The sequence below is a fragment of the Staurois parvus genome, unplaced genomic scaffold, assembly GCF_062004578.1.
Source record: "Staurois parvus isolate SC_StPar_1 unplaced genomic scaffold, SC_StPar_1.0 ptg000357l, whole genome shotgun sequence".
In the NCBI taxonomy this organism is placed as follows: domain Eukaryota; kingdom Metazoa; phylum Chordata; class Amphibia; order Anura; family Ranidae; genus Staurois; species Staurois parvus.
Genome location: NW_028318153.1, coordinates 3,551,492 through 3,578,225, shown reverse-complemented (window position 1 = coordinate 3,578,225; position 26,734 = coordinate 3,551,492). Strand labels below are relative to the sequence as shown.

The window sequence follows — 26,734 nt, the reverse complement described above, 5'->3', positions numbered from 1 at the left end:
TGCCTCTGCCTTTGGGAGTCATTGCTTGTAACTGTCAATCTTGCAATGCCTCATGGGACATGTAGTTTGGCAACAGCTGGAGGGTCCCCAGTTTGACACCCGTGCTCTAAAGGAACCATGGATGAAATGACTGGGCTAGATGATGATGGATGTTCTCCAGCCAGGAAAGGAGGTGGGTTTCATATGACTTGCTGTAGCTTCTAATGCACACTGTGAGAAATCCTAAATTGATCTCCTGTGCCTTCCAGCATGCTGTCAGTGTTGTCTCTCACTGCCCCCAGATGTGAGGCGTGTGGTCCATTCCGGGTGATCCTATCCAGACAGGGAACATGATGGCATCACGAGCCATTTAAGGGCATGCTGCAAGAGAAATCCCATTCCTTCTCATCTCCAACTCATGAGATACGAGACCTCTTTACATTCCTAATGTTTATATATAGCAACTGTCCCTGCACCATCCAGGACGAACTTCATACACCGATCATACAGGGCAGTGTGCAGTGCAGGAACATACCTTCAATTTACACACCTCTATACCCTGGGGGGCCCCAAATCCGGGGATGTATACTATGGAGGTGACAGAGCTTGTGTCCCCTGCATCCTACAATATCTGGGGCTCCACCTAGTGACAGACATCTGTATCATGGGGGCGTGTCTAAGCCATGACTTGGAGAGGAGTCAACACCTGTAGAGGAGCTTCCCTGAGAGACTGGAAAAAGACAGGAGAACCTACCTGCACATTGTGGTGTCCTAATCACTGCATGACACTGGCTTCTATTGTATCAGAGAAAAGCCTGGTCAAAATGTACTGATCTACGCCATTCCTACACTAGCTGACTACTACACCTACCTACTACACTGCCCTGCCTGATACACCAAGCTGACTACTACACCGACCTACCTGACTACTACACCTACCTACTACACTGCCCTGCCTGATACACCAAGCTGACTACTACACCGACCTACCTGACTACTACACCTACCTACTACACTGCCCTGCCTGATACACCAAACTGACCACTACACCAACCTACCTGACTACTACACCAAGCTGACTACTGCACCTACCTACTACACTGCCCTGCCTGATACACCAAGCTGACTACTACACCGACCTACTACACTGCCCTGCCTGATACACCAAGCTGACTACTACACCGACCTACCTGACTACTACACCTACCTACTACACTGCCCTGCCTGATACACCAAGCTGACTACTACACCGACCTACCTGACTACTACACCGACCTACTACACTGCCCTGCCTGATACACCAAGCTGACTACTACACCGACCTACCTGACTACTACACCTACCTACTACACTGCCCTGCCTGATACACCAAACTGACCACTACACCGACCTACCTGACTACTACACCAAGCTGACTACTACACCTACCTACTACACTGCCCTGCCTGATACACCAAGCTGACTACTACACCAACCTACTAACTGCCCTGCCTGATACACCAAGCTGACTACTACACCAAGCTGACTACTACACTGACCTACCTGACTACTATACTGCTCTGCTGACTACTACACAGACCTGCCTGACTACTACACCAAGCTGACTACTACACTGCTCTGCCTTACTACACTTACCTACCTGACTACTACACTGCCCTGCCTGACTACTACACCTACCTACCTTACTACACTGCCCTGCCTGACTACTACACTGCCCTGCCTGACTACTACACTGCTCTGCCCGACTACTACACCGACCTGCCTGACTACTACACCTACCTACCTGACTACTACACTGCCCAACTACTACACTGCTCTGTCCGACTACTACACTGCTCTGTCCGACTACTACACTGACCTGCCTGACTACTACACCTACCTACCTGACTACTACACTGCCCTGCCTGACTACTGCACCAAGCTGACTACTACACTGCCCTGCCTGACTACTGCACCATGCTGACCACTACACTATCCTGCCTGACTACTACACCTGACTACTACACTAACCTACCTGACTACTACACTGCCCTGCCTGACTACTACACTGACCTGCCTGACTACACCAAGCTGACTACTACACCAAGCTGACTACTACACTGCCCTGCCTGACTACAACACCTACCTACCTGACTACTTACACTGTCCTGCCTGACTACTACACCAAGCTGACTACTACACTGTCCTGCCTGACTACTACACCAAGCTGACTACTACGCCTACCTACCTGACTGCTACACTGCCCTGTATGACTACACCTACCTGACTCCTTCACTATCTTCGCTGACTCCTCCTACTCTACTGTCCTCCCTGACTCATCCTGCACTCACCTCGCTGACTCCTCCTCCCTGACACACACACAGATTGCTCAGCAGGTGACAGTGCGGCTCTAGGACCGCCCGGCGCCCCGCTCCTCCAGCTGTCTCCCTCTGTCTGTCTGTCCGTCCCGGGCAGACATTAATAGCTGCACACCGATCTCTCTGCACACCCCGGCACAGCGGGCTCCCCTCTCCAGCACCATGGGACCTTCTGAAGGAATCGAGCGATTCGACAGCACGGGGAAAGGCCGAGGCATGCGGGCCCTGCGGCACTCGGTCTGGGGGAGCTCCTGTTCACCTGTCCGGCCTACACCTGTGTGCTGACCGCCCAGGAGCGAGGAAACCACTGTGAGCACTGCTTCTGCAGGTACCCCGCCCGCCCGGCCCCGCCGCCGGAGAGAGCACAGCCCGGCCTGCAGGAGTGCGCCGCTATTCTGTACTATACGGCCGCCGCCACTGGGGGAGAGAGACATTGTATACCAGATCGGGGGGGGGGGGGATGGAAGACGTATACCAGACCGGGGGGGGGAAGACATTGTATACCAAACCAGGGGGGGGGGAAGATACAATGTATACTGGGGGGGCTCAGAGACGTCTACCTTGAGGGACTGCCCCCCCCCCACTGTCCTCCCAGGCAGGGTCGGGGCCCCTCACTGTCCTCTAGCTGTAGCCCCCCCCCCTTTTGCTTCCACTGCTGAAGCTGATGCCCCCCCCCTGCTTCCCTTCCACTGCTGCAGCTGATGCCTCCCCCCCCCCCCCTTGCTTCCACTGCTGCAGCTGATGCCTCCCCCCCCCCCCCCTTGCTTCCACTGCTGCAGCTGATGCCTCCCCCCCCCCCCCCCTTGCTTCCACTGCTGCAGCTGATGCCTCCCCCCCCCCCCTTGCTTCCACTGCTGCAGCTGATGCCCCCCCCCCTTGCTTCCACTGCTGCAGCTGATGCCTCCCCCCTTGCTTCCACTGCTGCAGCTGATGCCTCCCCCCCCCCCCCCCTTGCTTCCACTGCTGCAGCTGATGCCTCCCCCCCCCCCCCCCCTTGCTTCCACTGCTGCAGCTGATGCCTCCCCCCCCTTGCTTCCACTGCTGCAGCTGATGCCTCCCCCCCCCTTGCTTCCACTGCTGCAGCTGATGCCTCCCCCCCCCCCCCCCCCTTGCTTCCACTGCTGCAGCTGATGCCTCCTCCCCTCCCTTTGCTTCCACGGCTGCAGCTGATGCCTCCCCCCCCCCCCTTGCTTCCACTGCTGCAGCTGATGCCTCCCCCCCCTTGCTTCCACTGCTGCAGCTGATGCCTCCCCCCCCCTTGCTTCCACTGCTGCAGCTGATGCCTCCCCCCCCCCTTGCTTCCACTGCTGCAGCTGATGCCTCCTCCCCTCCCTTTGCTTCCACGGCTGCAGCTGATGCCTCCTCCCCTCCCTTTGCTTCCACGGCTGCAGCTGATGCCTCCTCCCCTCCCTTTGCTTCCACGGCTGCAGCTGATGCCTTCCCCCCCCCTTGCTTCCACGGCTGCAGCTGATGCCTCCCCCCTCCCCTTGCTTCCACGGCTGCAGCTGATGCCTCCCCCCTCCCCTTGCTTCCACGGCTGCAGCTGATGCCTCCCCCCTCCCCTTGCTTCCACGGCTGCAGCTGATGCCTCCCCCCCCTTGCTTCCACGGCTGCAGCTGATGCCTCCCCCCCCCCCCCCTTGCTTCCACGGCTGCAGCTGATGCCTCCTCCCCTCCCTTTGCTTCCACGGCTGCAGCTGATGCCTCCTCCCCTCCCTTTGCTTCCACGGCTGCAGCTGATGCCTCCTCCCCTCCCTTTGCTTCCACGGCTGCAGCTGATGCCTCCTCCCCTCCCTTTGCTTCCACGGCTGCAGCTGATGCCTCCCCCCTCCCCTTGCTTCCACGGCTGCAGCTGATGCCTTCCCCCCCCCCTTGCTTCCACGGCTGCAGCTGATGCCTCCCCCCTCCCCTTGCTTCCACGGCTGCAGCTGATGCCTCCCCCCCCCTTGCTTCCACGGCTGCAGCTGATGCCTCCCCCCCCCCCTTGCTTCCACGGCTGCAGCTGATGCCTTCCCCCCCCCCCCCCTTGCTTCCACGGCTGCAGCTGATGCCTTCCCCCTCCCCTTGCTTCCACTGCTTCCGCTGCTGCCCCCCTCCCCTTGCTTCCACTGCTGCAGCCCCCCTCCCCCTGCTTCCACTGCTGCAGCTGATGCCTCCCCCCCTCCCCTTGCTTCCACGGCTGCAGCTGATGCCTTCCCCCCCCCCCCTTGCTTCCACGGCTGCAGCTGATGCCTTCCCCCCCCCTTGCTTCCACGGCTGCAGCTGATGCCTTCCCCCCCCCCTTGCTTCCACGGCTGCAGCTGATGCCTCCCCCCCCCCCCCTTGCTTCCATGGCTGCAGCTGATGCCTCCCCCCCCCCCCTTGCTTCCACCTCTGCTGCCTCCCCCCCCCCCTTGCTTCCACTGCTGCCTCCCCCCCCCCCTTGCTTCCACTGCTGCAGCTGATGCCTTCCTCCCCTTGCTTCCACTGCTGCAGCTGATGCCTTCCTCCCCTCCCCTTGCTTCCACTGCTGCAGCTGATGCCTTCCTCCCCTTGCTTCCACTGCTGCAGCTGATGCCTTCCTCCCCTCCCCTTGCTTCCACTGCTGCAGCTGATGCCTTCCTCCCCTCCCCTTGCTTCCACTGCTGCAGCTGATGCCTTCCTCCCCTCCCCTTGCTTCCACTGCTGCAGCTGATGCCTTCCTCCCCTCCCTTGCTTCCACTGCTGCAGCTGATGCCTTCCTCCCCTCCCCTTGCTTCCACTGCTGCAGCTGATGCCTTCCTCCCCTCCCCTTGCTTCCACTGCTGCAGCTGATGCCTTCCTCCCCTCCCCTTGCTTCCACTGCTGCAGCTGATGCCTTCCTCCCCTCCCCTTGCTTCCACTGCTGCAGCTGATGCCTTCCTCCCCTCCCCTTGCTTCCACTGCTGCAGCTGATGCCTTCCTCCCCTCCCCTTGCTTCCACTGCTGCAGCTGATGCCTTCCTCCCCTCCCCTTGCTTCCACTGCTGCAGCTGCTGCCCCCCTCCCCTTGCTTCCACTGCTGCAGCTGCTGCCCCCCTCCCCTTGCTTCCACTGCTGCAGCTGCTGCCCCCCTCCCTTGCTTCCACTGCTGCAGCTGCTGCCCCCCCCCCCCCTTGCTTCCACTGCTGCAGCTGATGCCCCCCTCCCCTTGCTTCCACTGCTGCAGCTGATGCCCCCCTCCCCTTGCTTCCACTGCTGCAGCTGATGCCCCCCTCCCCTTGCTTCCACGGCTGCAGCTGATGCCTCCTCCCCTCCCCTTGCTTCCACGGCTGCAGCTGATGCCTCCTCCCCTCCCCTTGCTTCCACGGCTGCAGCTGATGCCTCCTCCCCTCCCCTTGCTTCCACGGCTGCAGCTGATGCCTCCTCCCCTCCCCTTGCTTCCACGGCTGCAGCTGATGCCTCCTCCCCTCCCCTTGCTTCCACGGCTGCAGCTGATGCCTCCTCCCCTCCCCTTGCTTCCACGGCTGCAGCTGATGCCTCCTCCCCTCCCCTTGCTTCCACGGCTGCAGCTGATGCCTCCTCCCCTCCCCTTGCTTCCACGGCTGCAGCTGATGCCTCCTCCCCTCCCCTTGCTTCCACGGCTGCAGCTGATGCCTCCTCCCCTCCCCTTGCTTCCACGGCTGCAGCTGATGCCTCCTCCCCTCCCCTTGCTTCCACGGCTGCAGCTGATGCCTCCTCCCCTTGCTTCCACGGCTGCAGCTGATGCCTCCTCCCCTTGCTTCCACGGCTGCAGCTGATGCCTCCTCCCCTCCCCTTGCTTCCACGGCTGCAGCTGATGCCTCCTCCCCTCCCTTTGCTTCCACGGCTGCAGCTGATGCCTTCCCCCCCCCCCCCTTGCTTCCACGGCTGATGCCCCCCCCTTGCTTCCACGGCTGATGCCCCCCCCCTTGCTTCCACGGCTGATGCCCCCCCCCTTGCTTCCACGGCTGATGCCCCCCCCCTTGCTTCCACGGCTGATGCCCCCCCCCTTGCTTCCACGGCTGATGCCCCCCCCCCTTGCTTCCACGGCTGATGCCCCCCCCTTGCTTCCACGGCTGATGCCCCCCCCCCTTGCTTCCACGGCTGATGCCCCCCCCCTTGCTTCCACGGCTGATGCCCCCCCCCTTGCTTCCACGGCTGATGCCCCCCCCCTTGCTTCCACGGCTGATGCCCCCCCCCTTGCTTCCACGGCTGATGCCCCCCCCCTTGCTTTCCACGGCTGATGCCCCCCCCCTTGCTTCCACGGCTGATGCCCCCCCCCTTGCTTCCCACGGCTGATGCCCCCCCCTTGCTTCCACGGCTGATGCCCCCCCCTTGCTTCCACGGCTGATGCCCCCCCCCTTGCTTCCACGGCTGATGCCCCCCCCCTTGCTTCCACGGCTGATGCCCCCCCCCTTGCTTCCACGGCTGATGCCCGCCCCCCCTTGCTTCCACGGCTGATGCCCGCCCCCCCCTTGCTTCCACGGCTGATGCCCGCCCCCCCCTTGCTTCCACGGCTGATGCCCGCCCCCCCCTTGCTTCCACGGCTGATGCCCCCCCTTCCCTTACTTCCACGGCTGATGCCCCCCCTTCCCTTACTTCCACGGCTGATGCCCCCCCTTCCCTTACTTCCACGGGCTGATGCCCCCCCTTCCCTTACTTCCACGGCTGATGCCCCCCCTTCCCTTACTTCCACGGCTGATGCCCCCCCTTCCCTTGCTTCCACGGCTGATGCCCCCCCCCCTTGCTTCCACGGCTGATGCCCCCCCCCTTGCTTCCACGGCTGATGCCCCCCCCCCTTGCTTCCACGGCTGATGCCCCCCCCCTTGCTTCCACGGCTGATGCCCCCCCCCCCTTGCTTCCACGGCTGATGCCCCCCCCCCTTGCTTCCACGGCTGATGCCCCCCCCCCCTTGCTTCCACGGCTGATGCCCCCCCCCTTGCTTCCACGGCTGATGCCCCCCCCCCTTGCTTCCACGGCTGATGCCCCCCCCCTTGCTTCCACGGCTGATGCCCCCCCCCCTTGCTTCCACGGCTGATGCCCCCCCCCCTTGCTTCCACGGCTGATGCCCCCCCCCCCCCTTGCTTCCACGGCTGATGCCCCCCCCCCCCCTTGCTTCCACGGCTGATGCCCCCCCCCCTTGCTTCCACGGCTGATGCCCCCCCCCCTTGCTTCCACGGCTGATGCCCCCCCCCCCCCTTGCTTCCACGGCTGATGCCCCCCCCCCTTGCTTCCACGGCTGATGCCCCCCCCCTTGCTTCTTGCTTCCACGGCTGATGCCGCCCCCCCCCCCTTGCTTCCACGGCTGATGCCGCCCCCCCCCCCTTGCTTCCACGGCTGATGGGCCCCCCCCCCTTGCTTCCACGGCTGATGGCCCCCCCCCCTTGCTTCCACGGCTGATGGCCCCCCCCCCTTGCTTCCACGACTGATGCCGCCCCCCCCTCCCCTCCACTGCCGAAGCTGATGCACCCCCCCCCCTCGTTTCCACTGCCGTAGCCTCTTCCACTGCAGTAGTTGATGCCCCCCCTTTTGCTCTTCCACTGCCATAGGTGAGGATTCCTCCTCCCCCTTACACTGCCATAGCTGACCTCCCCCATTTTAACTACCATAGCTGAATTGCCCAGCCCATACGCCCCCCCCCCCCCCCAAAAAAAAAAAAACACGCTCCATCTGCTATATCGAAGACCACATCCCTCTTGAAGACCCCCCTTGCCTTCCATTGACATACCTGGGCAGCCATAAGACTGGAACATAGGGACAGCCAAGGAAATGAAGCAAATGGCCCAGCTATGGCCAGCCTTCTGGCTGCCCAGTTGTACAGGAGATCCCATCCACAGCAGTCTCATGTACCCTGTTCAGTGGAGTCCCTATCCCTCACTGTATAAACAGACATGGCCACCGCTTCTGACTTCCTTTATTGCAGAGTATCAAGTGTCACCAACTTCTTCCCAGTTTGAAGCCTTTGGATGTGTTCCTGGATCTCTCACACGAGGCCTCCTACTGTTGCTCCTCTAATCCCAGCCGCTGTGTCACTAGTGTTTTTGTTTTTTTTTTTTTGTTTTTTTTTTCTTTTTCTGCAGCTCTCACACAAGGCTTGATAGATTATGAGGCTGTGATTGGGACTGTAGGGACGTGTTGGTGACATGAGACATCCCACACACCTAGAAGAGTCAGATTGGAGGATTCTAGTGGTATCATCTGTGCCAATGCAAAATGAGGAAAGTTTGATTCACTGGAGGGGATAATGGTGAGGATGGTCCTTGCCGTTTCCAAAGCATTGAACACATAGAGATATCAGAAGTGGTGGCAGGGTCTCTTCAAACATTTAGGACTTGTACAGTGTATGGGACTAATGCACTTCATGGTGTAGCACCATGGAATATTCACAGCATCTCTCTGTCCAATGGCTACTATGTCTGTGTTGTACATCTGATCTGCTCTGGCCATTGTTTTATTGTAAAGAGGGCTCTCACCATTGCTGGTACTTTTCTTCGATCTGCTTCTCTATTCACCGATCAGCTGCAAAACAAAAACCAGTACCTCCAGGTATAGAGGAACACGCCTCGCCCCCTCCTCCCAGTATGCAGGATGGGTGCCTGGGAAGCCAGATACTTGACCTAAGCCTATCCCATGGGTTTTGTTAGTCCAGTGGTTCTTCCAGTGTAGGAGCTCTGGCAGGTGCAGGGAATGGCAGTAGACCAAGTGAAAGATAAGAACCAGCAGTGATAGAGGGTTGGCATGAACCTGTTACTTATGTGTGGTTGGGCAAAGGACTTGGGAGATGGCAGTTGCCATTATAGACAACATCTGACCTCCATCTTTCTGATTGAAGAATTCTTTGGGCCTCATGCAGGCTAGGTGTGTAGACCCAGTGCATGAGGTTCTGCCACAGGCAGAAGGTACAGGCGCATCGTTCAACAGCAAATAAAATGCCAAGGGTCTGAAAGCTGCTGCTTGGAGTGCTATTAACATTTAGAACAGTATGGACCCAGGGACAAATGCCTGGAACTCGGAGGCCTTTCTTTCTAGGTATTTGTCCCTGGGTGCATACTGCCCTAAACAGTGGTACCACCTAGTGCACTGTCCAATTACAGCAGCGTTCAGCCTCTCATAGAGTTTTGAAGGCTGCTGGCAGTAGGGCTGGATGGGTGCATCTTTTCCTTCTGCTCCAGCAAAATGCCTGGATCGGCCACATTGGTGCTAAATACCCATTGTGCATGAGGCCTTGTTAACATGCATGCTCTGCTAAGAAATGTGTAAAGTAGGTGGACATCCCTGGCTTTTCTGTGGGGGAAATATATCTGGTATATGGCTCTCTTTTGCTCACTTATTGCCAAGGAGATTCGGTCAGTTGGGTGTCTTGAGTGGTTGGGAGAGTTCTCCAACAATCGTTGGGTCAAGTGACAGTTAATGAGAGACTTGAATTATGGTCTCCTTATTTTGGCTATATTCAGCCAGATGCAATGGCAATTTTATGTTCGTTTGGATGTTCCTGACATCCCTGAAAGTGCTTTCTTGGTGGACAAGGCAGTCATACAAGTTAGAATAACCCTGCTGGACCCTGCCTCCCACATAATCTGGTGCTTGACCTGTCTGCATTCCTCTTTGAGGAGCAGAGTGTTCCTCTGGAAAAATGCTGGTCCAGAAGACATTTGTGAGAGCTGAATGTGCATGTCTATTCAACTGTTTGCTAACATCTGAGCAGGGGTGGACTGACCATTCGAGAACTCGGGCACTGCCCGGGGTCAGTAGGGGGCCCCATGAGATGCCCCTGGTACCTTTTTTTTTTTTTTTTTTTTTTTGTGTGGTTAAAGACACAGGGGCCCCATGATCCCCTATTGCCCAGGGGCCCCATGAGTTGTCAGTCCACCCCTGCATCTGAGGCCAAGTTTCTGGTACCCAATATCTTCTGAGGTTGTACCTTTTTCTGGCCGCCTTCTGGTTCTACACTTACCTCTTTCCTTTGGCCCAGCTGCTCTCTCTGCATATAGGTACCTCCCCTCTATGGTGACTTTCAGCCTGGCTGAACATGCTCACATCTGAGGAAGAAGGCATGTCCTTCGAAACGCATCAGCTGTACTGAGTGGCTTCCTCCATGATGGGATTCGCATTGGCATCTTGCCTCTAAAGTCCCTTTGAGGACTTACATGCTTGTTTTTATTCACTGTTTGTGAGTACCATTCTTTTACTTAATAAATTTTGGTTACTGAGGTAATGCGCAAGGTTGGTGCGCTTCTTTTTGTTGTTCTTCTTCACAGTGTGTGATACTAAACCAGGTGCAGTGTTGCCAGTTGCTTCTAATTTCTATGAGCAACCAAAGTTTAAATAATTGGCCTGGGATATTTTTTCTTTTGTGGAAATTCTCCAGCTGTGAAGTTATTCTTGTATGCTGTGTTGGTTTCCTTTTCTCTTCCGGATTATGTAGTAACTATCGATAAAGGTTCTAACATGTTGCTGGCGATACGATGGACAGCCCCTGGTTGTGTATATAACATTTGCTATACTCATACCTTGCATGTCAGAATCTCTTGCGGTATCCAGTGTCGGAATTCCCTGAATGAATCTCTGCCTGTCAGCTCTTCCAGTGCTGGAGAAATTCAACTCTTAGTCTGCTTCGGTGCCCCACGCTGCCTGGTCTCTTCACTAAAGGTTCTGCATGCACTTAAAGCTGAACTCCGGAGTACTGGAAAAAAAAACTACCCCTGCAGTGGGGTTCCCTCTGCAGTGAAAGGGTTAAATGTTCTTCATTGCCTAGGGTACCAGTGAAAAGCACTTGTTACTGTATCCGTCGCTCCTATAGGCTCATATTTCTGACTGGTCTCCCGAATCCTGTTTTTTGGCACTCCAGCAGTTTCGGCATTGATGTCATCACATACAACCAGTATTCCTCCAATGTGTAAGTGAGGATGCTGAGAGCTTTGTCCAAACCTTGGACTGTCAGAGAAGAGGTGAGTGCCAAGGGATAAGGTAAGTAAAAGTTCTTCTTGGTATTTAAGCCAGAAATGAACATTTGACTCTTAAGTCAGCCATACATGGATCAAAATTTGGCTGACTCAGCAGGGACCGGCCACATTTCGATCCATGTATGGGTACCCTGGTTATACAGAAGTCGATCTATTGATTTCTGTACAAATAAACTGTCATGTTTTTTTCCTGAACAATCAGTTCCGATGGCTATAGCCAGCAACACTGATCATTTGGTTCTGATGGCAGGGAAGGTATCCCATCGTGAGAAGACAATAACACAGTTATTTCCCCATCCACCTCCAATGTGTGGTGATGGAACTGGCACTTAAAAAAAAAAAAAAACACAGGGTTTATTGTCAATTTCATTGCAAGCCAGGACCAGATATTACCCTATATTAGTCCTACATCCACTGGAGCTTTTGCAGAGCAGAGTAGGGACTGTCCAGAGAGGAATTACTTTGATGCACCTGGTCAGCTTGCACATGTATTGTATGTGAACAAAAAAAATCCCTGTTTTTGTTCTAGAAGTGGTGCAGAGAGTTTATTTGGAATTTTTACTACCTAGCAGGGGACAAAGGCAGCAGTAAAAACCTGGCAGGGGTTCCCTCTCTACTCAGTTCAAGACTTAAGAATAATAGTTTGAACAATGTCTTTAGAGAATACTGCATGGGTACTTTGATTGGAGTATATCGTGCATTTGACAGTCAAAATCTCCCTTGCATTTGAATTGGTTTTAAACATTAGCCACGTGGGTCAGAACCCTATTATATTCTGTAGTTATATTCAAATTAACAGTCTTCTTAGCAGTTCAGTCTAAGAATGTAATATGCTCTTATTCAGCATGTAAAGTGCAATCACCCTGCAAATGCTAAGCTGAGTGAAGAACTGACAAGCTGACCACAGGGTCCTCTAATGCTGGAGCTTCATGTTCCCGTAGTGAGCTCATCTTGAGATTTGCAAGACCAAACATTATTTGTGAGGCCTGGGAAGAGGATCAAGTTGCCTTCCACAGCCCAGCTCCTTGCTGAAGCTTCCGTAGACATATCGGGTTTACCCTGGGCAGTCTGCAACTTCTGCTGGCATTCTGAAAAGCTGTCAGATCAGGCTGGGCATTTCTTAGCTAATGCTTCAGCTGTCATCCCGCAGGAATTCATGTAACTCTTGGATCAGCTTGTGTGCTGGGTTATTACTAGAGTTGGGTACCTGGGGATAACGAGAGGCCTCCTGCAGAAAGGTAAATCGTAACCACTCAGGTTCTTTTAAAAATTCGACCATATAAAAGGAAGAAACCGTTGGGTTGCCAGGCTGGACATATTACATTGAACAACAGGCGATCTTCTAAATACAAATTAAAAAATATTTGTCTGGTAGCCGAGTTATGCTCGGTTCACGCTAGCCGACTTCAAAGACATGTAATTTTCTGTACGACTTGCGATCCGACTTACACTCGCTGGCACTGAAGCCATATCAAAGTCGCATCAAAGTAGTGCAGGGGACTTTTCTGAAGTAGCAACAACTTCAGTAGTGTCAATTGGAATAGCTTGTCATAGAGAGACGTGACTTTTTACATGTCCTGCGACTTTGGGTCTCAGAAGTCGTCTCCCAAGTCGCAGGAGTGTAAAGTGAGTCTTACAGTCCTGGAATCTACACAGCCCTACCAGACTTTAACTGAGAGGCAGGTGCATTTGTTTATTCAATGTATGTTTGTTGGGCGACCTTTCAAATGAAAGACATAGCACCAGAGCATACAGTGCAGTACACATTACTGTAATGTGCATTAAAATTGAACTTTCAGTTAAATGGCTAAATACATTACAGATGCATCCAAATAAAATTTGTTTAATTTCTTACATTTTCTTTCTAAGTTGGTCATATCCTTGCAGGGAAAGACTGTGTCCTGTAGAGATGGACCTTTTTGCTCTCTCTGCGAAATTGACCCACCACTGATCTAAAGCTGGATCAAAACTCAGCCAGTTCAGCAGGGACTGGCCGAGGTTCAATCCATCTATGGGCAGGCTGGTTGTACTAAAGGTGATTCAACTTCAGTACAACTAGCCTGTCATGTTCTCTTGGCAGGGGAGGCTCCCTTCTGGGAGAATACAATGACTCTGTGGAAGGGATTCCTCCATCTACACTGAGTGTGTTAATGGGGAAATTGAGACCTTTTCTTTCCTGCAACCCATTGTTGCAAGAAAGAAAATTGCATCATCTATGGCTTGCCTAACTCTTCTTCATGCTATCCTATGCTGGTGGTGGAATTTTAGTTGATTGGTTGCATGAGGTCGTAGAACTTTAGAGATCATGCTTTGTATGGAGCTGTTGCTCTAGTCAAAATATGAATACAAGTTACACACTAGGGGGAGAACCTCTGGGGAAGTCGAGGGTGGAAAAGGATCTGGAGTTCTGGTAGATCAGATTCAGCAATAACCTGCAAATTCTGAGCTTCAGCAAGCAAGGCCAGCAGACTATTAGAATGCTTCAAAAAGCGTATTTATTCAAGAGATAAAACTATAATCCTGCCACTTTATAAAACTCTGGTTCGACCACATTTTGAGTATGCCATCCAGTTCTGGTCACCAGTCCTCTGAAAGGATGTGCTGGAAGTGGAGTGAGTCCACAGAAGGGCAGCAAAGTTAGTAAGGGGCTGGATTGCTTCAGTTATGAGGAACTACAAAAATTACACCTATTCTCCTTGGAGGGGATATGATGATGCTATTCAAACCTTTGAATGTTGATTCTAGCATTGGGAGGAAGCTATTTAACCACTTGATCTCCAGAGAATTTACCCCCCTTAATGACCAGGCCTCTTTTTGCTACTCGGTGCTGCACTAATTCAACTGATAATTGCGCGGTCATGCAATGCTGCACCCAAACGAAATTTATGTCCTTTTTTTCACACAAACAGAGCTTTCTTTCAGTGTAATTTGATCACCTGTGCGCTTTTTATTTTTCACGCTATAAACAAAAAAATGCCAAAAATTTTGAAGAAAAACAATATTTTTTACTTTCAGCTTTAAAAAATATATAGTAAACTCAAAGTTGGTTATAAATTTAGGCCAAAATGTATTCTGCTACATGTTTTTGTTAAAAAAAATCCCAATAAGTGTATATTGATTGCTTTGTGTGGCAGTTATAGCGTCTACAAACTATGGTATAAATACTGCAATTTACGCCATTTTTCTGCTATACAGCGCTGCGCTAGTTTAAAGGACAATTGCGCGGTCATGCAATATGGTACATAAATTAAATTTACATCCTTTTTTTTTTTTTTCCCCACAAATTGAGCTTTCTTTCGGTGGTATTTGATCACCTGTGCGGTTTTTATTTTTTGCACTATAAAAAAAAAAAAAAGGCTGACAAAAAAAACAATATTTTGGACTTTTTGCTATAAAACATGTCCAGTAAAAAAAAATGCAAAAATCAAATTTAGTCATAAATTTCTGCCAAAATGCATTCTGCAACGTCTTTACTAAAAAAAAAACCCAATATGTGTAAATTAATCGGTTTACGTGAAATTTATAGCGTTTACAAATGGCGGGAAAGATACTGGGATTTTTAGTTTTGTTTTTTTTTATACTAATAATGGCGGCGATCAGCGAATTATTATGGCGGCGATCAGGGACTTATGGCAGTGACCAGCGACTTATGGCGGGACTGCGGCGGACATTCTGACATTGGGGGGTACTGACTTGGGGTCACTGACATCCCCAAAAACACTAATAGAGTGATCAGTGCAAAAAAAAAAAAAAAAACACTGACACTGTACTAATGGCAATGGAGAGGAAGGGGTTAACTTTATTTTGCAGGGAAGGGTTATAGGAGTGAGGGGAGTGTTTTACTATGGGGCGGGGGTGTGTACTGGACGGGACAAGGCTGATCGAGAAAGAGAAACTGTTCTTTCTTGATCAGCTCATCCTCAAGCTGACAGGGAAGTGACAGACAGCACAGCTACTGCAGCTGTGCTGTCTGTCACTGTTTGCCACATCTGCGGCGGTGATCGGCGGGACAAATAGGGCGGCGGCGCGCCTCGTGCGTGCCCCCTATTTGTTTACAAAACACACGTTTTAAAATGTGGTTTTGCCTGCGAGTGCCACCCTGCCGCCGTATATATACAGTGGCTGGGTGGCAAGTGGTTAACCTAGTCTCTAAAAAAAAAAAAAAAAAAAAAAAAAAAACCAAAATGTGGCCACACAATGAAGTTGGAGAGGTAGCTCAGTCTTAAACTGAGTAAGGAGTTTTTACTGTTAGAGCAGTAAAGATGTGGAACTCCCTTTCACAGTTGGTGTCAGCAGGGAGTGTGGATAAATCCAAAAAACTGTTAGATGTGTTTCTTAATTAATGCAATTCACAGGGATACAGTGGTAGTGACCTATACACACCTTGGGTTCATCTGGATGGACTGGGGTCTTTATTCAACCTTACCAACTATGTAACTGTGATCAGCTTGTCTAGTCACCTCTGGTCTGAGATAAAGCGCCTCAGTCAGTGAAGGTGGCATCAGACAAGGGGGGCGGGCTACAATTTTGAGTTCTAAAACTAAAAAAAAGCATTCAGAATTTCTGCAAGCTTTCAGTTTAGAATGAGGTTTGTAAAACACTGTCCTATTTGTTTAAACCCTTAACGCCAGCTACCCTGGGCCCTTAAAGGGGTTTCTGATGCCCGGGTGCAGGGTTTCCAATCATGTGACCGCCGTGATTGACTGTCACAGCAGTCACATGATTGGAAAACTGATCGCAAGTAGGGATCAGAAGCTTTTTGTTATCTGCCAGTAACTGTGCTGGGAATGTGCGGGGCATGTGCTCTTGGCACAGCTATGTGAATGTTCTGGTACACCTATATGTGGCCTCTCTGTGTTCAAGGCCCACCTGCCGAGAGGCCACATATATGCGTATGTAGTAAATATAACCCTAGCAAGAAAAAAAATTAATGGGGTTTTAAAGGTACTAAACCATATGAAACAATATCAATTGCACAAAAAATAGGAAACAAAAGATAAAAAAGAATTTAACAACTTTTTATTCAGTTAAAAAACCACCATCTTTTTGGAACACGACAGTTAAACACAAATGGAGGATCATAAAAATTCAAATGTTTTAAATAAACAGAACTACAATTGGTAGCCTAACTGCAATACATATTGTTGCCGATACCTAAGACGTTGGAGTGGTGTCAGTATCAGTTTACATATTAATGGATGGCTACAACCTTGAAGTATGAATTGATGCTTGGTTGATATATTGTTGCTGACACCTAAGATGTTAAGTAGCATCATAGGTATCAGTTGATATATTGGTAAAGAGCTCCAGCCTTGAAATATGAAATGATGCTTAGTTAAAAAATCTGACGCGTTTCATGGGACAGTGCCCGCTTCTTCAGGGAAACAAAGCACAGGCTCCTACAATAAAGCAAGAATAGATCCAAGAACATATTATGGATATATGACCATACATAAAATTGAAAAAGACAGGAAAAATAAAAGGCTTAACAGCGTTTACCAGTTGACGATACTGATGACCTCCCAGATGGCCTGTGCAGGGTATGTGGGGCATATCATCCCGCCTGGATGAAAAGAGGGCCTACAGCAGGTAATATGGAGTAGCCGCCAGTCAAAAAGAGATGTGAATCCACTTATGGAAAGCAGAAATATAATTATAAAGAACTGCAGAATACAATGGTCAGTGGCGCCCCCCCAAAGAATACTAATTACACCCCTACTCCCCATGTATATGGATACTGTTGGCCTGAGCAGGCTAAAACAAACAAAAAAAGTCTTCTTTACCACCATAATGCTTTGTGAGTAGCATCCAGTGTCTTCTTGGCTACAACTGATGCAGCTGTCAAACGTTCTCTAGACCGAGTAGCTGTAAAAATAAAAGGGTCCTGCAAAGCCAAGCACTGCTATTCATATTCAGCTTTATGTGACTGTTCAAAGTCAAGAGCTCTTATGTACGTGGTACTAATGTTCAGTACAGTTTTAAAATGTTCTTCTATAGAAAACACAAACTTGATAAGTGTGTCCTTTTTGCGTACCATGTGTGCAAAGCCTACGTGTAATGCTGGAGAATGGACTAATATTCTGCTGCTTTTTAAAAGAAGATGGTTAGAGGGAGAGGCCACAATGTTCTAAATTATTGTATCTAGATTTTTGAGGCACGAGTTACACCAAATAAATTAAAATAAATGTCCAATAGATTTATGACAATATTATTAAAATCTGTATTAAAATTTTTCATACAATCGCGATTCCTATTTATCTCCAAACTACTATCATTTTCGTTTTGCATATCAGAATGTCACATAGTCTCATCCCCACATGGTGACAGAAAACCTTATCAGTGATAATATAATAGTAATATTTTGTACATATCTCAACGCGCTTTTTTGGAACACAGTCCACTTCTTCAGGAGAAGGTGTTGGAGATATTTAAAAACAAGTAATACGTCAATAACATAAACATGGTTAACCAATTCCGCCCTATAGCAAAATTACTCCTACAGGGCAAAATCTTGTGTGTGATTTAGCATTTCCGGGTAGGGGGGGCGCGCCCTACCCGCGCCGTTATTCGCGGCTGTAAATCACCGGGTCCTGGTCGGTGATTACTCGCCGGCGCCCGTGATTTACGAGGATCTCCGATGGGGAAAAGAACTGTTTTGTTTACGAACAGTTCTCCCTGTCAGCTTGGGCACTTCTTTTGGATGGCTGTGCACAGCACAGTCATCCAAAGCAGTGTGCTTACAGTGAAGCACACTGACACGGCCCCTATGTAAAACACTCCCAGCACACAGTTAACCCCTTTGATCGCCCCCTCATGTTAACCCCTTCCTGCCCAGTGTCATTAGTACAGTGTCAGTGCTTTTTATTAGCACTGATCACTGTATTGGTGTCACTGGTGATGTCAGTGACAGTCAGTTCCCCCCAGTATCAGAATGGCCACTGCAGTTGCGCTAGAAGTCGCCGATTATTGCTATTACTAGTAAAAATCGAAAAAATTTAAAATTCCAGTGTATATATACCGCCATTTGTAAACGCTAAAACGGTCACGTAAACCAATTAATTTCCACGTACTGGGATTTGTTTTTTTTTCTTTTCAGCAAAGACATGTAGCAGAATACATTTTGGCCTAACTTTATGGCTAAATTTAGATTTTGTAAATATTTTTTACTGGACATGTTTAATAGCAAAAAGTCAACAATATTGTGTGTGGGTTTTTTTTTTTTTTTTTTTTTTAAACTGTCAGTATTTAATTTTGTTTTACAATTCAAAAAATAAAAAAATGCACAGGCGATCACATACCACCAAAGAGACTTCAGTTGGTAGGGGGAAAAAAGGATGTAAATTTAATTTGGGTGCAGCGTTGTGTGACCGCACAATTGCCAGTTAAAGTTAAACCGCATTGTAACGCAAAAAATGGCCTGGTCAGGAAGGGGGGGGGTGTAAATCCTCAGGAGGGCAAGTGGTTAAAGGTTACAGCAAGTCAAACCTAGCCCTTCTTCCTGGCTGGAGGAAATCCAGCATCATCTAGCCCTTTCCTTCTTCAGTATTTTTTTCCTTGGTTCACCTTTCATTTATTGGATTTCAGTTCTTTCAGCCATGGAGGTTTAGCATCATGTGTGGGTGGTCTGTATGCAAATGCATCTGCTTAGGAACACCCACTCCTCCAGACTGTCATCCACTTATCAAGGCATTTTTGATATTTGCATCACTTCTCTCAAGAGCCAGACCTTGTATAACGTATGAGGACTCCTGAGCGGAGGACTGAGGCAGGGTGCTCTGATGATTCTAAATAACACTTTATACTGAAGCATATTGTAGTATGTAAAAAAAAAAAAAAAAAAACTGCCTATTCTTCCCCACCCCATCCAAAATGAAAACATTTTGGCTGTATACCCTATCAGTTAAAAAAAAAAAACACACTTTTTAAAGGGAAAAAGCTTAGGTGATGGGAGGGGTGGGGGATCAATACTTAATGACCCTGTTGCTAGACCATTAATTGCATACAAAATCTTCCTACTGTAAAGGATTTTATGTGCTTTAGCAATTTTTGCATGTTATTTACCTGAAAAATCCTCCCATGTGTAGACATCAAAAAAACTCTAAAATCTGCTGCGGAGTGCCGCCATGTGTGATTGGGAAGCACTGATTACTCATTACTGATTGGTGTGTGAGAGGAAAAAGGGCCTCCTGATCACCATCCAGCAGCGATTTCTTCATTTCTAACAATCTGTTGCAACAAATAAAACCACCTTTTGGGTTTTCTGCGTTCCACTTTGGGGGTTTTCATATTATCTTGCAATTTTTATTTGATATTTTATAACCAAGTAAGGGAAACTTTTAGGCTCCATGCGCACTAGCGTTTTTTAAGGTCCTAGAAGCTGTTATTAGCATTTTTCTGCTCCTAGAAACTAAATGTTTGTTATCTTATGTGTCCATGCACACATCTTTAGGCTGCTAGAATTTTTTGAGCTTCAGCATGTAGGAGCAGAAAAAATTGTCTTCTGTAGAGCTTTTTTTTTTTTCCAGCAGAAAAAAAATGCTAAACACTCATAACAGCTGTGGTGTGTTGTGTGTGTTTTTTTTTTTTTTCTCCCCCCCCATGTCTACTGTAAAAATGTTAATACCCAAACATTTCTAAAGGCTACTAAAATGCTATTACCAGCTTTTTTTTTTTTTTTTTTTTTTTTTTTTTTTTTTTATCCAGCGTAAAAAAAAAAAAAATGCTAGTGTGCATGAAGCCTTACTATAGAAAAGGAATGAAGGCCAAAAGAAGTGGTAGAAAATCAAACTCACTAGTTAAACACCACAGAAAAGAAAGCTCCATCTGTCTCAAAGATCGAATTTGAGTTGGGTATAGTGTGATATGATCAGGTAATTGTCAAACTATCACAGCGCTGAAAATGGCCTAGTAATGAAGGGGGTAAATCAGGGGCGGACTGACAACTCATGAGGCCCCCTGGCAATAGGGGATCATGGAGCCCCTGTGCCCTTGCCCACACTCAAAGCACACCCAAAAAAGCTTATAAAAAGGTACCAGGGGCATTTCATGGTGCCCCCTACTGACCCTGGGCCCTCGGGCAGTGCCCGAGTTTTTGAATGGTCAGTCCGCCCCTGCGGTGAAAATGTTGCTACTGGGGAAGAGAGGTAAAAATTGAGAGGAAATTGCAATAAGCATTTAAAATACTTTATCTCTCTGCGCTCTTAAAGCCGATCTAAACTCAATTTTGTGGCAACAGGTGGGCTCTCTGTTGCAGAAGAGACATGCACAGTGCTAGTGTGCTGGGATGGATGACTTTTGCGAATGCATGGGAGTGACGTCATTCTTCACTGGTGAATTAAGATGGCCAAAGACTTGCAACTGGAAGAAACCGGGTAGAGGATATTGGTGAGGGACCTTCAGGTGTCAGACTTTTTTTTTTTAAATATATATATATATATATATATATATATATATATATATATATATATATATATATATATATATATATATATAATTTTCTTGCACACAAGGGTGAGGTTTGTGACATGCTGTAAATTTCTACGCAACACAGACCCCACCTCCCCCATATTGGATTTACATGCTGGAGAAGAGCAAGTTAAGGTCAATGAGCCTAATGAGTGTTGCTAAGGGTTGTGGATGCTGCAGGCTAGGTGGTAGTATACTGGCATTTCTGTTAATGCACTACAGTCCAATCTATAATATATTGCAATAATTGGGCTGCATTGACCACACCCTAAATCTAACTTGACTATACACTGTACGAACTGCCTGAAAATTCACTCATTGCGTAGCCTTGTTGACCACCTCCCATTAAACATGTCATAATTAAAAGGTCAAAGGAGTCAGGCAGAGAATTATTGGGCAAAAAGTGGTTGCGGGGCCAGGTGTCAATACACAATAGGCACAGCAAACGTTTTGTCCATCTGTGCTGTGTATGTACAGTTAACAGTACTTATCAAAGGTGTTCTATCAGGTTGAGGTCAGGACTCTGTTCAGGCCAGTCAAGTTCCTCCACCCCAAACTCACTCATCCATGTCTTTATGGACCTTGCTTTGTGCACTGATGTGCAGTCATGTTGGAGCAAAAAGGGGCCATCCCCAAACTCTTCCCGTAAAGTTGGGAGCATGAAATGGTCCAAAATGTCTTGGTATGCTGATGCCTTAAGAGTTCCCTTCACTGGAACTAATGGGCCAAGTCCAACCCCTGAAAAAACAACCCCACACCATAACCTCCCTCCACCAATCTTTACACTTGGCACAATGCAGTCAGGAAAGTAACATTCTCCAAGCAACTGCCAAACCCAGACATGTCCATTGGATTGCCAGACAGGGAAACGTGATTGGTCACTCCAGAGAAAACGTCTCCACTGCTCTAGAGTCCAGTGGTGGCGTGCTTTACGCCACTGCATCTGACTCTTTGCATTGCACTTGGTAATGTAAGGCTTGGATGCAGCTGCTCAACCATGGAAACCCATTTCATGAAGCTCTCTACACATTGTTGTGCTAATCTGAAGGCCACATGAAGTTTGGAGGTCTTTAGCTATTGACTGCAGACAGTTGGCAACTTCTGTGCACTTCAGCATGCGCTGACCCCACTCTGTCATTTTATGTAGCCTACCACGTTGTGGCTAAGTTGCTGTTGTTCCCAGTTGCTTCCACTTTGTTATACCACTAACAGTTGACCGTGGAATATTTAGTAGCAAGGAAATGTCACGGATGGACTTATTGCACAGGTGGCAACCTATCATGGGACCACGCTTGGAGTCACTGAGCTCCTGAGAGCGACCCATTCTTTCACAAATGTTTGTAGAAGCAGTCTGCATGCCTAGGTGCTTGATTCTATACACCTGTGGCCATGGGGGTGATTGGAACACCTGAATCCAATGATTTGAAGGGATGTCCCAATACTTTTGGCAATACAGTGTATCATTGTATTGTAGACTAGTGGTATAACATGCACATGCTAAATCAATAAATGATGCATATTAAATGTAATGTGCAAACGTTAATAACAAAACCTTGTAAAGAAATATAAAGGAGTGGAGTTTCCGTTTTTTGAAAAGTGGAAAGACCAAATGCATTGGGACGGAGCCTTGTGATGTCAGAGGAGGTAGAGTTCTCACACCGAGCTGCAGAATACTATTCGTGATAAATGTAACCAGCATATCCGTTCAGAGGGAACACTGGTAGGGGGAGCTAAATTGCCTTCTACTTTTGTGTATCAAAGCTCTACATTTTTATATTTGTGTCATATTTTGTATCAAGGTTTCACACATTTCATTGTAGCACCTTGGGCTTTAGCTCACACAGGTATCTTTTGAGTTTTCATTTTAGTGCTTTTTGTTGTTAATGTGGGCAATTGTTTGTGTATATAACATAAAAAATGTATATATCCTCCCTTTTTTTTTTTTTTGCCCCCTAACATGCATCATTCTGTGCATTTCACTGTGTGTAAATGCAGCATGTTACATTTTGCACAATGGATTCATTGACACTAAATGGTCCTTATTTTGCAAAAAATAATCCATACAGATCCACTACTTGGTGGCCCTGTAATTCATTGTTCATGAAATTTTCTTATGTTTTTGTGCCTTCTTGTAACACCCTCCATTATTTCCCGAACCTCTCATTTTTTGCCCCTCACTTCCATTTGTTTGGAACGAGTAGTCATGTTGGTTGTAGCTGTGTGCATGGGGCTTATGGCACCCTAGTGGGGACACTGAACAGTACTTACTAATGCCTAAACCATAGGAGGAGGAGGACCACATGAGTTGTGGTCACATGAAAGTCAACACTCCAGACTTGGGCTAGGTTCACATTTGTGCAGGTGATTGCCATTGCAGGGCAGTGTACCACTGCTGTTCCTGGAGCCGCAGCCACTCCGCACGCACTGGAAATCGCTTTCTCACTGGGAACAGCACTGAACATGCGATTCTAGTGCAGGCTGCGATTTCTAAAACATCTGCAGGGACCTCTTTTCAAATGAATGGGCTGCTGTACCTTGAATATCACAGCTTGCAAAGCTGCGATGGTGTGAACTTAGCCTACGTGGGGAACTGGGCACTAATGAAGGGGCCAAGCATAATACCCCTTCACTACCAGAGGGTCTGTCAACTCTGCCAGGTCACCCATCTCCTGGCTGGTTTGCTGTTTAGCAAGTGACCTAAATATGTTAGACTTCTGTACTGTTTCTTGTCTAACCTTTCCAGTCCCCTGTTGTAAAACCTGTTCTTTGGTATGCCTTACATGCACCTCTTAAAAGACCTTAGACCAGGCATTTTAGATTAACAAGAAAACTCTATTACTGAAGTTGATGGTAACAAATGAACAGTATTCCAAAACATCTTCACAACAGTCCTGTACAACACTCTCTCTAAGCCCCCCGTGATTGGGCTCCCATAACTGGGTCAAACTGGCAGAATAATGGCTACATCTTGACAGTATGTCTGAAAGCTCAGTGCCAGGCACTAATGACCCCATATTTATATAGTATGACCTGTAGAAGAGGTGGTAACTCTCTGAAAGAGTGGGAAAACCAGCAGCGTTTAAAGCTGGGGGCACTCATGCAGGCTCGCTCCAAAGCTGCCTTGTCTGCATCCATTGACATAGGAGGCAATGACTTCTGCTGCTATCAGTATGTCTAGGGAGGTGGAAGACAGTGCCGAGAGCCGCTGCTCTTGGGCACATCACTGGTTCTCCTGTGCTTCTCTTTAAAAAACGCTTCTAAACGTAAACGCGGCTAAACAGATGTTTTTGGGGTTTTTTTAACCTATGTTTTCCAGCAGTTTCCATCGTTCTGAAGTGTCCTGTGTTCATGGGGCCTTAGAACATTTTGGAAGCACCTGCTTACATGCACATTACAAATGCCATGTTCTATAGTCCATAGTCAATGTCTGTAGGGAGCAAGAGAGGTGGGTGGCTATGTTCTTTCATACAGTGGGACTATGAAGAATGTAGCCATATTTCTAACAGTCTATTCACAGTAGAAGACAGAATTTGGGGATTTAGAAAAGAGCAATACTTGTAGTTTGTTTTTTGAGTTAGGAATATATACGTAAATGGAATTTTTTTAACTTTTTTTTTTTTTTTTGCAAGAATTGTAGTGTTACTCTTAGAAACCTCCAGGATACAGTAAAGCTTGAGCACTCTGACCAGTCAGATATATAGAGAAGCTGCATAGGCTCCTGTTGGGTGAACAATTGTCCAACAGACTGGTATGATATGACCAATATGTTCCCAAAATAACAATTTTTATTCAACTATTTTGCTCTAGTAAAAGCTGTTTTCAGCTGTTCACACCCTCCAAAGCAGTTGACTTATTTAGGGCGGACACCTGTTGTCACTTAACTGCAGAGTCGTGGCCCTTATGTCTTCGCTTCTTTTTATAAACCACCCCAATGAGTGATCTGTTAGCCCTACAACAATTATCTGCAATGGCACATTAGCTCTTCCTAAGTGCTAATCCAATTCATGTAAATGTGTCCGTCCATCCTCACCAGGCTAATTATTGTCCACTGGTCTATTTATGGAGCCATCCAGACTACCCGTATTCCTTAGATTATTAGTTCTTGGGAATTGGCGGGTATGCTCTGCTGCTGAATTGGTTAGCAGAGATCTTTGTTCGGGATGACATATACTTTAACCTCAAGGCAGCACCTAACACTAACCCTAAAACCTCAGCAGAATTTATGGTCACATGGTGATAAATTCTTCATTATGATGAAACTGTTCTACAATGACGAGCAATAAAAGTTTGCTGCCCATATATATCTTGGCTGAAACCTCTGCGCCAAAATTTTATATTCTCTATTCTGGAAATTACTTTCCATTGAGGAGTTTAGTCCTCCTTGTAGGGACAGGCTACTTTTACTGGCAATGGGCTGAAAAGAAAGGAGCCTACTGTGCTCATGGTGCTGGAGTGAAAGTCCAGTGGAGCTACAGAGATATCTTTGGGGTGTGGAAAGCCCACTGTGTGCAAGTAACTGTGTGTTTTTTACTTGTACCCATGCTTTTGATGTACGTTTTGACATGCAGTTGACGTACTTTTTTCTATATGCATTTGTCCTGTGCGGTCTCCTCCTCCTCCTCCTCCTCCTCCTCCTTCCTCTCTTGCAATGGTGTGAACTATAGCTTGGATGTTGGAGTACAAGCCAAAATGCAGCCAACTACATTCAGTGTGAAAGGGCCCTTAGCCTTTGACTTGAACGAAAAGCCCTTACCGTTTATCTACCATACAGGCACTTGCACTGATTAGTATGGTGTCAGTTCTAGAGACCTGCCCTGAAAGCGGGTTTGGGGAGCCGCTTGGCCTTTTAGTTTGATTCTCCCCACCCATGGAATCCAAGGTGGAGCCTTTGCCATAGCAGGTCCCCTAAAGAGTAGATCTGCCTGGTATAGCCCAGTGGTCCAAGTGTCCTCTGCCCCTGTCAGGAATCTTGCACCATGGGGTTCAGGTTCAAAGGTCCTTTCTTTCGGAGCATTGACCAACTGATAGAACCTGTGCAACTGTGTGTTTTCTCACTTTTATAGTGTGTGTGTGTGTGTGTGTGTGTGTGTGTGTGTGTGTGTGTGTGTTGCAGAGCTTTAAGAAAAAAAATGCTTTAAAACATTAGATGGTACTATTAACTGATAGCAAGGGGGTGTGCCGCCGTCATAAGCAGATGCTTTTCAGGAACAACATAAAGTACAGACACAAGGGACTGGGGTGAACAGGTGCAGTACAGAAATATCTGTCTTAAAACAGGCTGCCCCTCCCTCCTGAATGTATCTGAAATTTTAACTTTCAATTATGACTTGAGTGTATGTTTAACTATTTTGGCTATATGCGTATAAAATAATTCCATTTACTCTGGCACTCTGTGCCAGGTGATAGCAGAAAAACCCATCATTAAAAAAAAAAAAAAAAAAATGCTTGGTCTGACATGTATTAACGCACGTTGATGTATTTAAGACATATGTGTGTAATTCCAGTCTAGTGGCGAATATTTTTGTTTGTCCTAGGCACTAAACTGAAATTGCATGCATGTGCATAAATTATGCCAGTATGACTTTCTCTGAATGCAGGGTTGTGCCCTCAACCCTTTTGCTGTCGAGGCAGGTTATTATTATTTTTTTATTTATTTTTTTTTTAATTCTTTTATCAAAGTAGCATTGTAAAAAAAAGTTTAAAAAAAAGTAGGGTAGTAAAGCTACACACAAAGTAGCAAAACGGTAGATTGAGCAGTACAGAGCTGAGAATACATGTTATAGCTGACTTTGAATTTTTCAACTTTTAATGGGACTTGGGAGTCATACAAGGTGGCTTCAGGATGAAGCCTTAGTGCCAGGACACCAGCAGAGAAAAGCAGGAGAAAACTATGAGCAAAAACCCAAAGCAGGTTTTTGGTGTGTGTGTTGTTTAATACACGTTTAGAAAATCACTTTGGGCCTGAAGCCTAATTAAAACCCCCAAACATCTTTTCTGAAACAGACACTCTGGAG

General features: G+C 48.1%; 1 protein-coding gene across 1 annotated transcript in view; it reads left to right on the top strand.

Annotated features, from left to right (window-relative positions):
• The first annotated feature begins 2,311 nt into the window (after positions 1-2,311).
• The window catches only part of SMYD2 (SET and MYND domain containing 2), a 78,946-nt gene continuing 54,523 nt past the window's right edge, over positions 2,312-26,734 (top strand). Inside the window, 2 exon segments of the mRNA XM_089684818.1 lie at positions 2,312-2,568; positions 2,571-2,664. Coding sequence (XP_089540944.1) covers positions 2,499-2,568; positions 2,571-2,664 — 164 coding nt within the window. The 5' untranslated portion in view covers positions 2,312-2,498.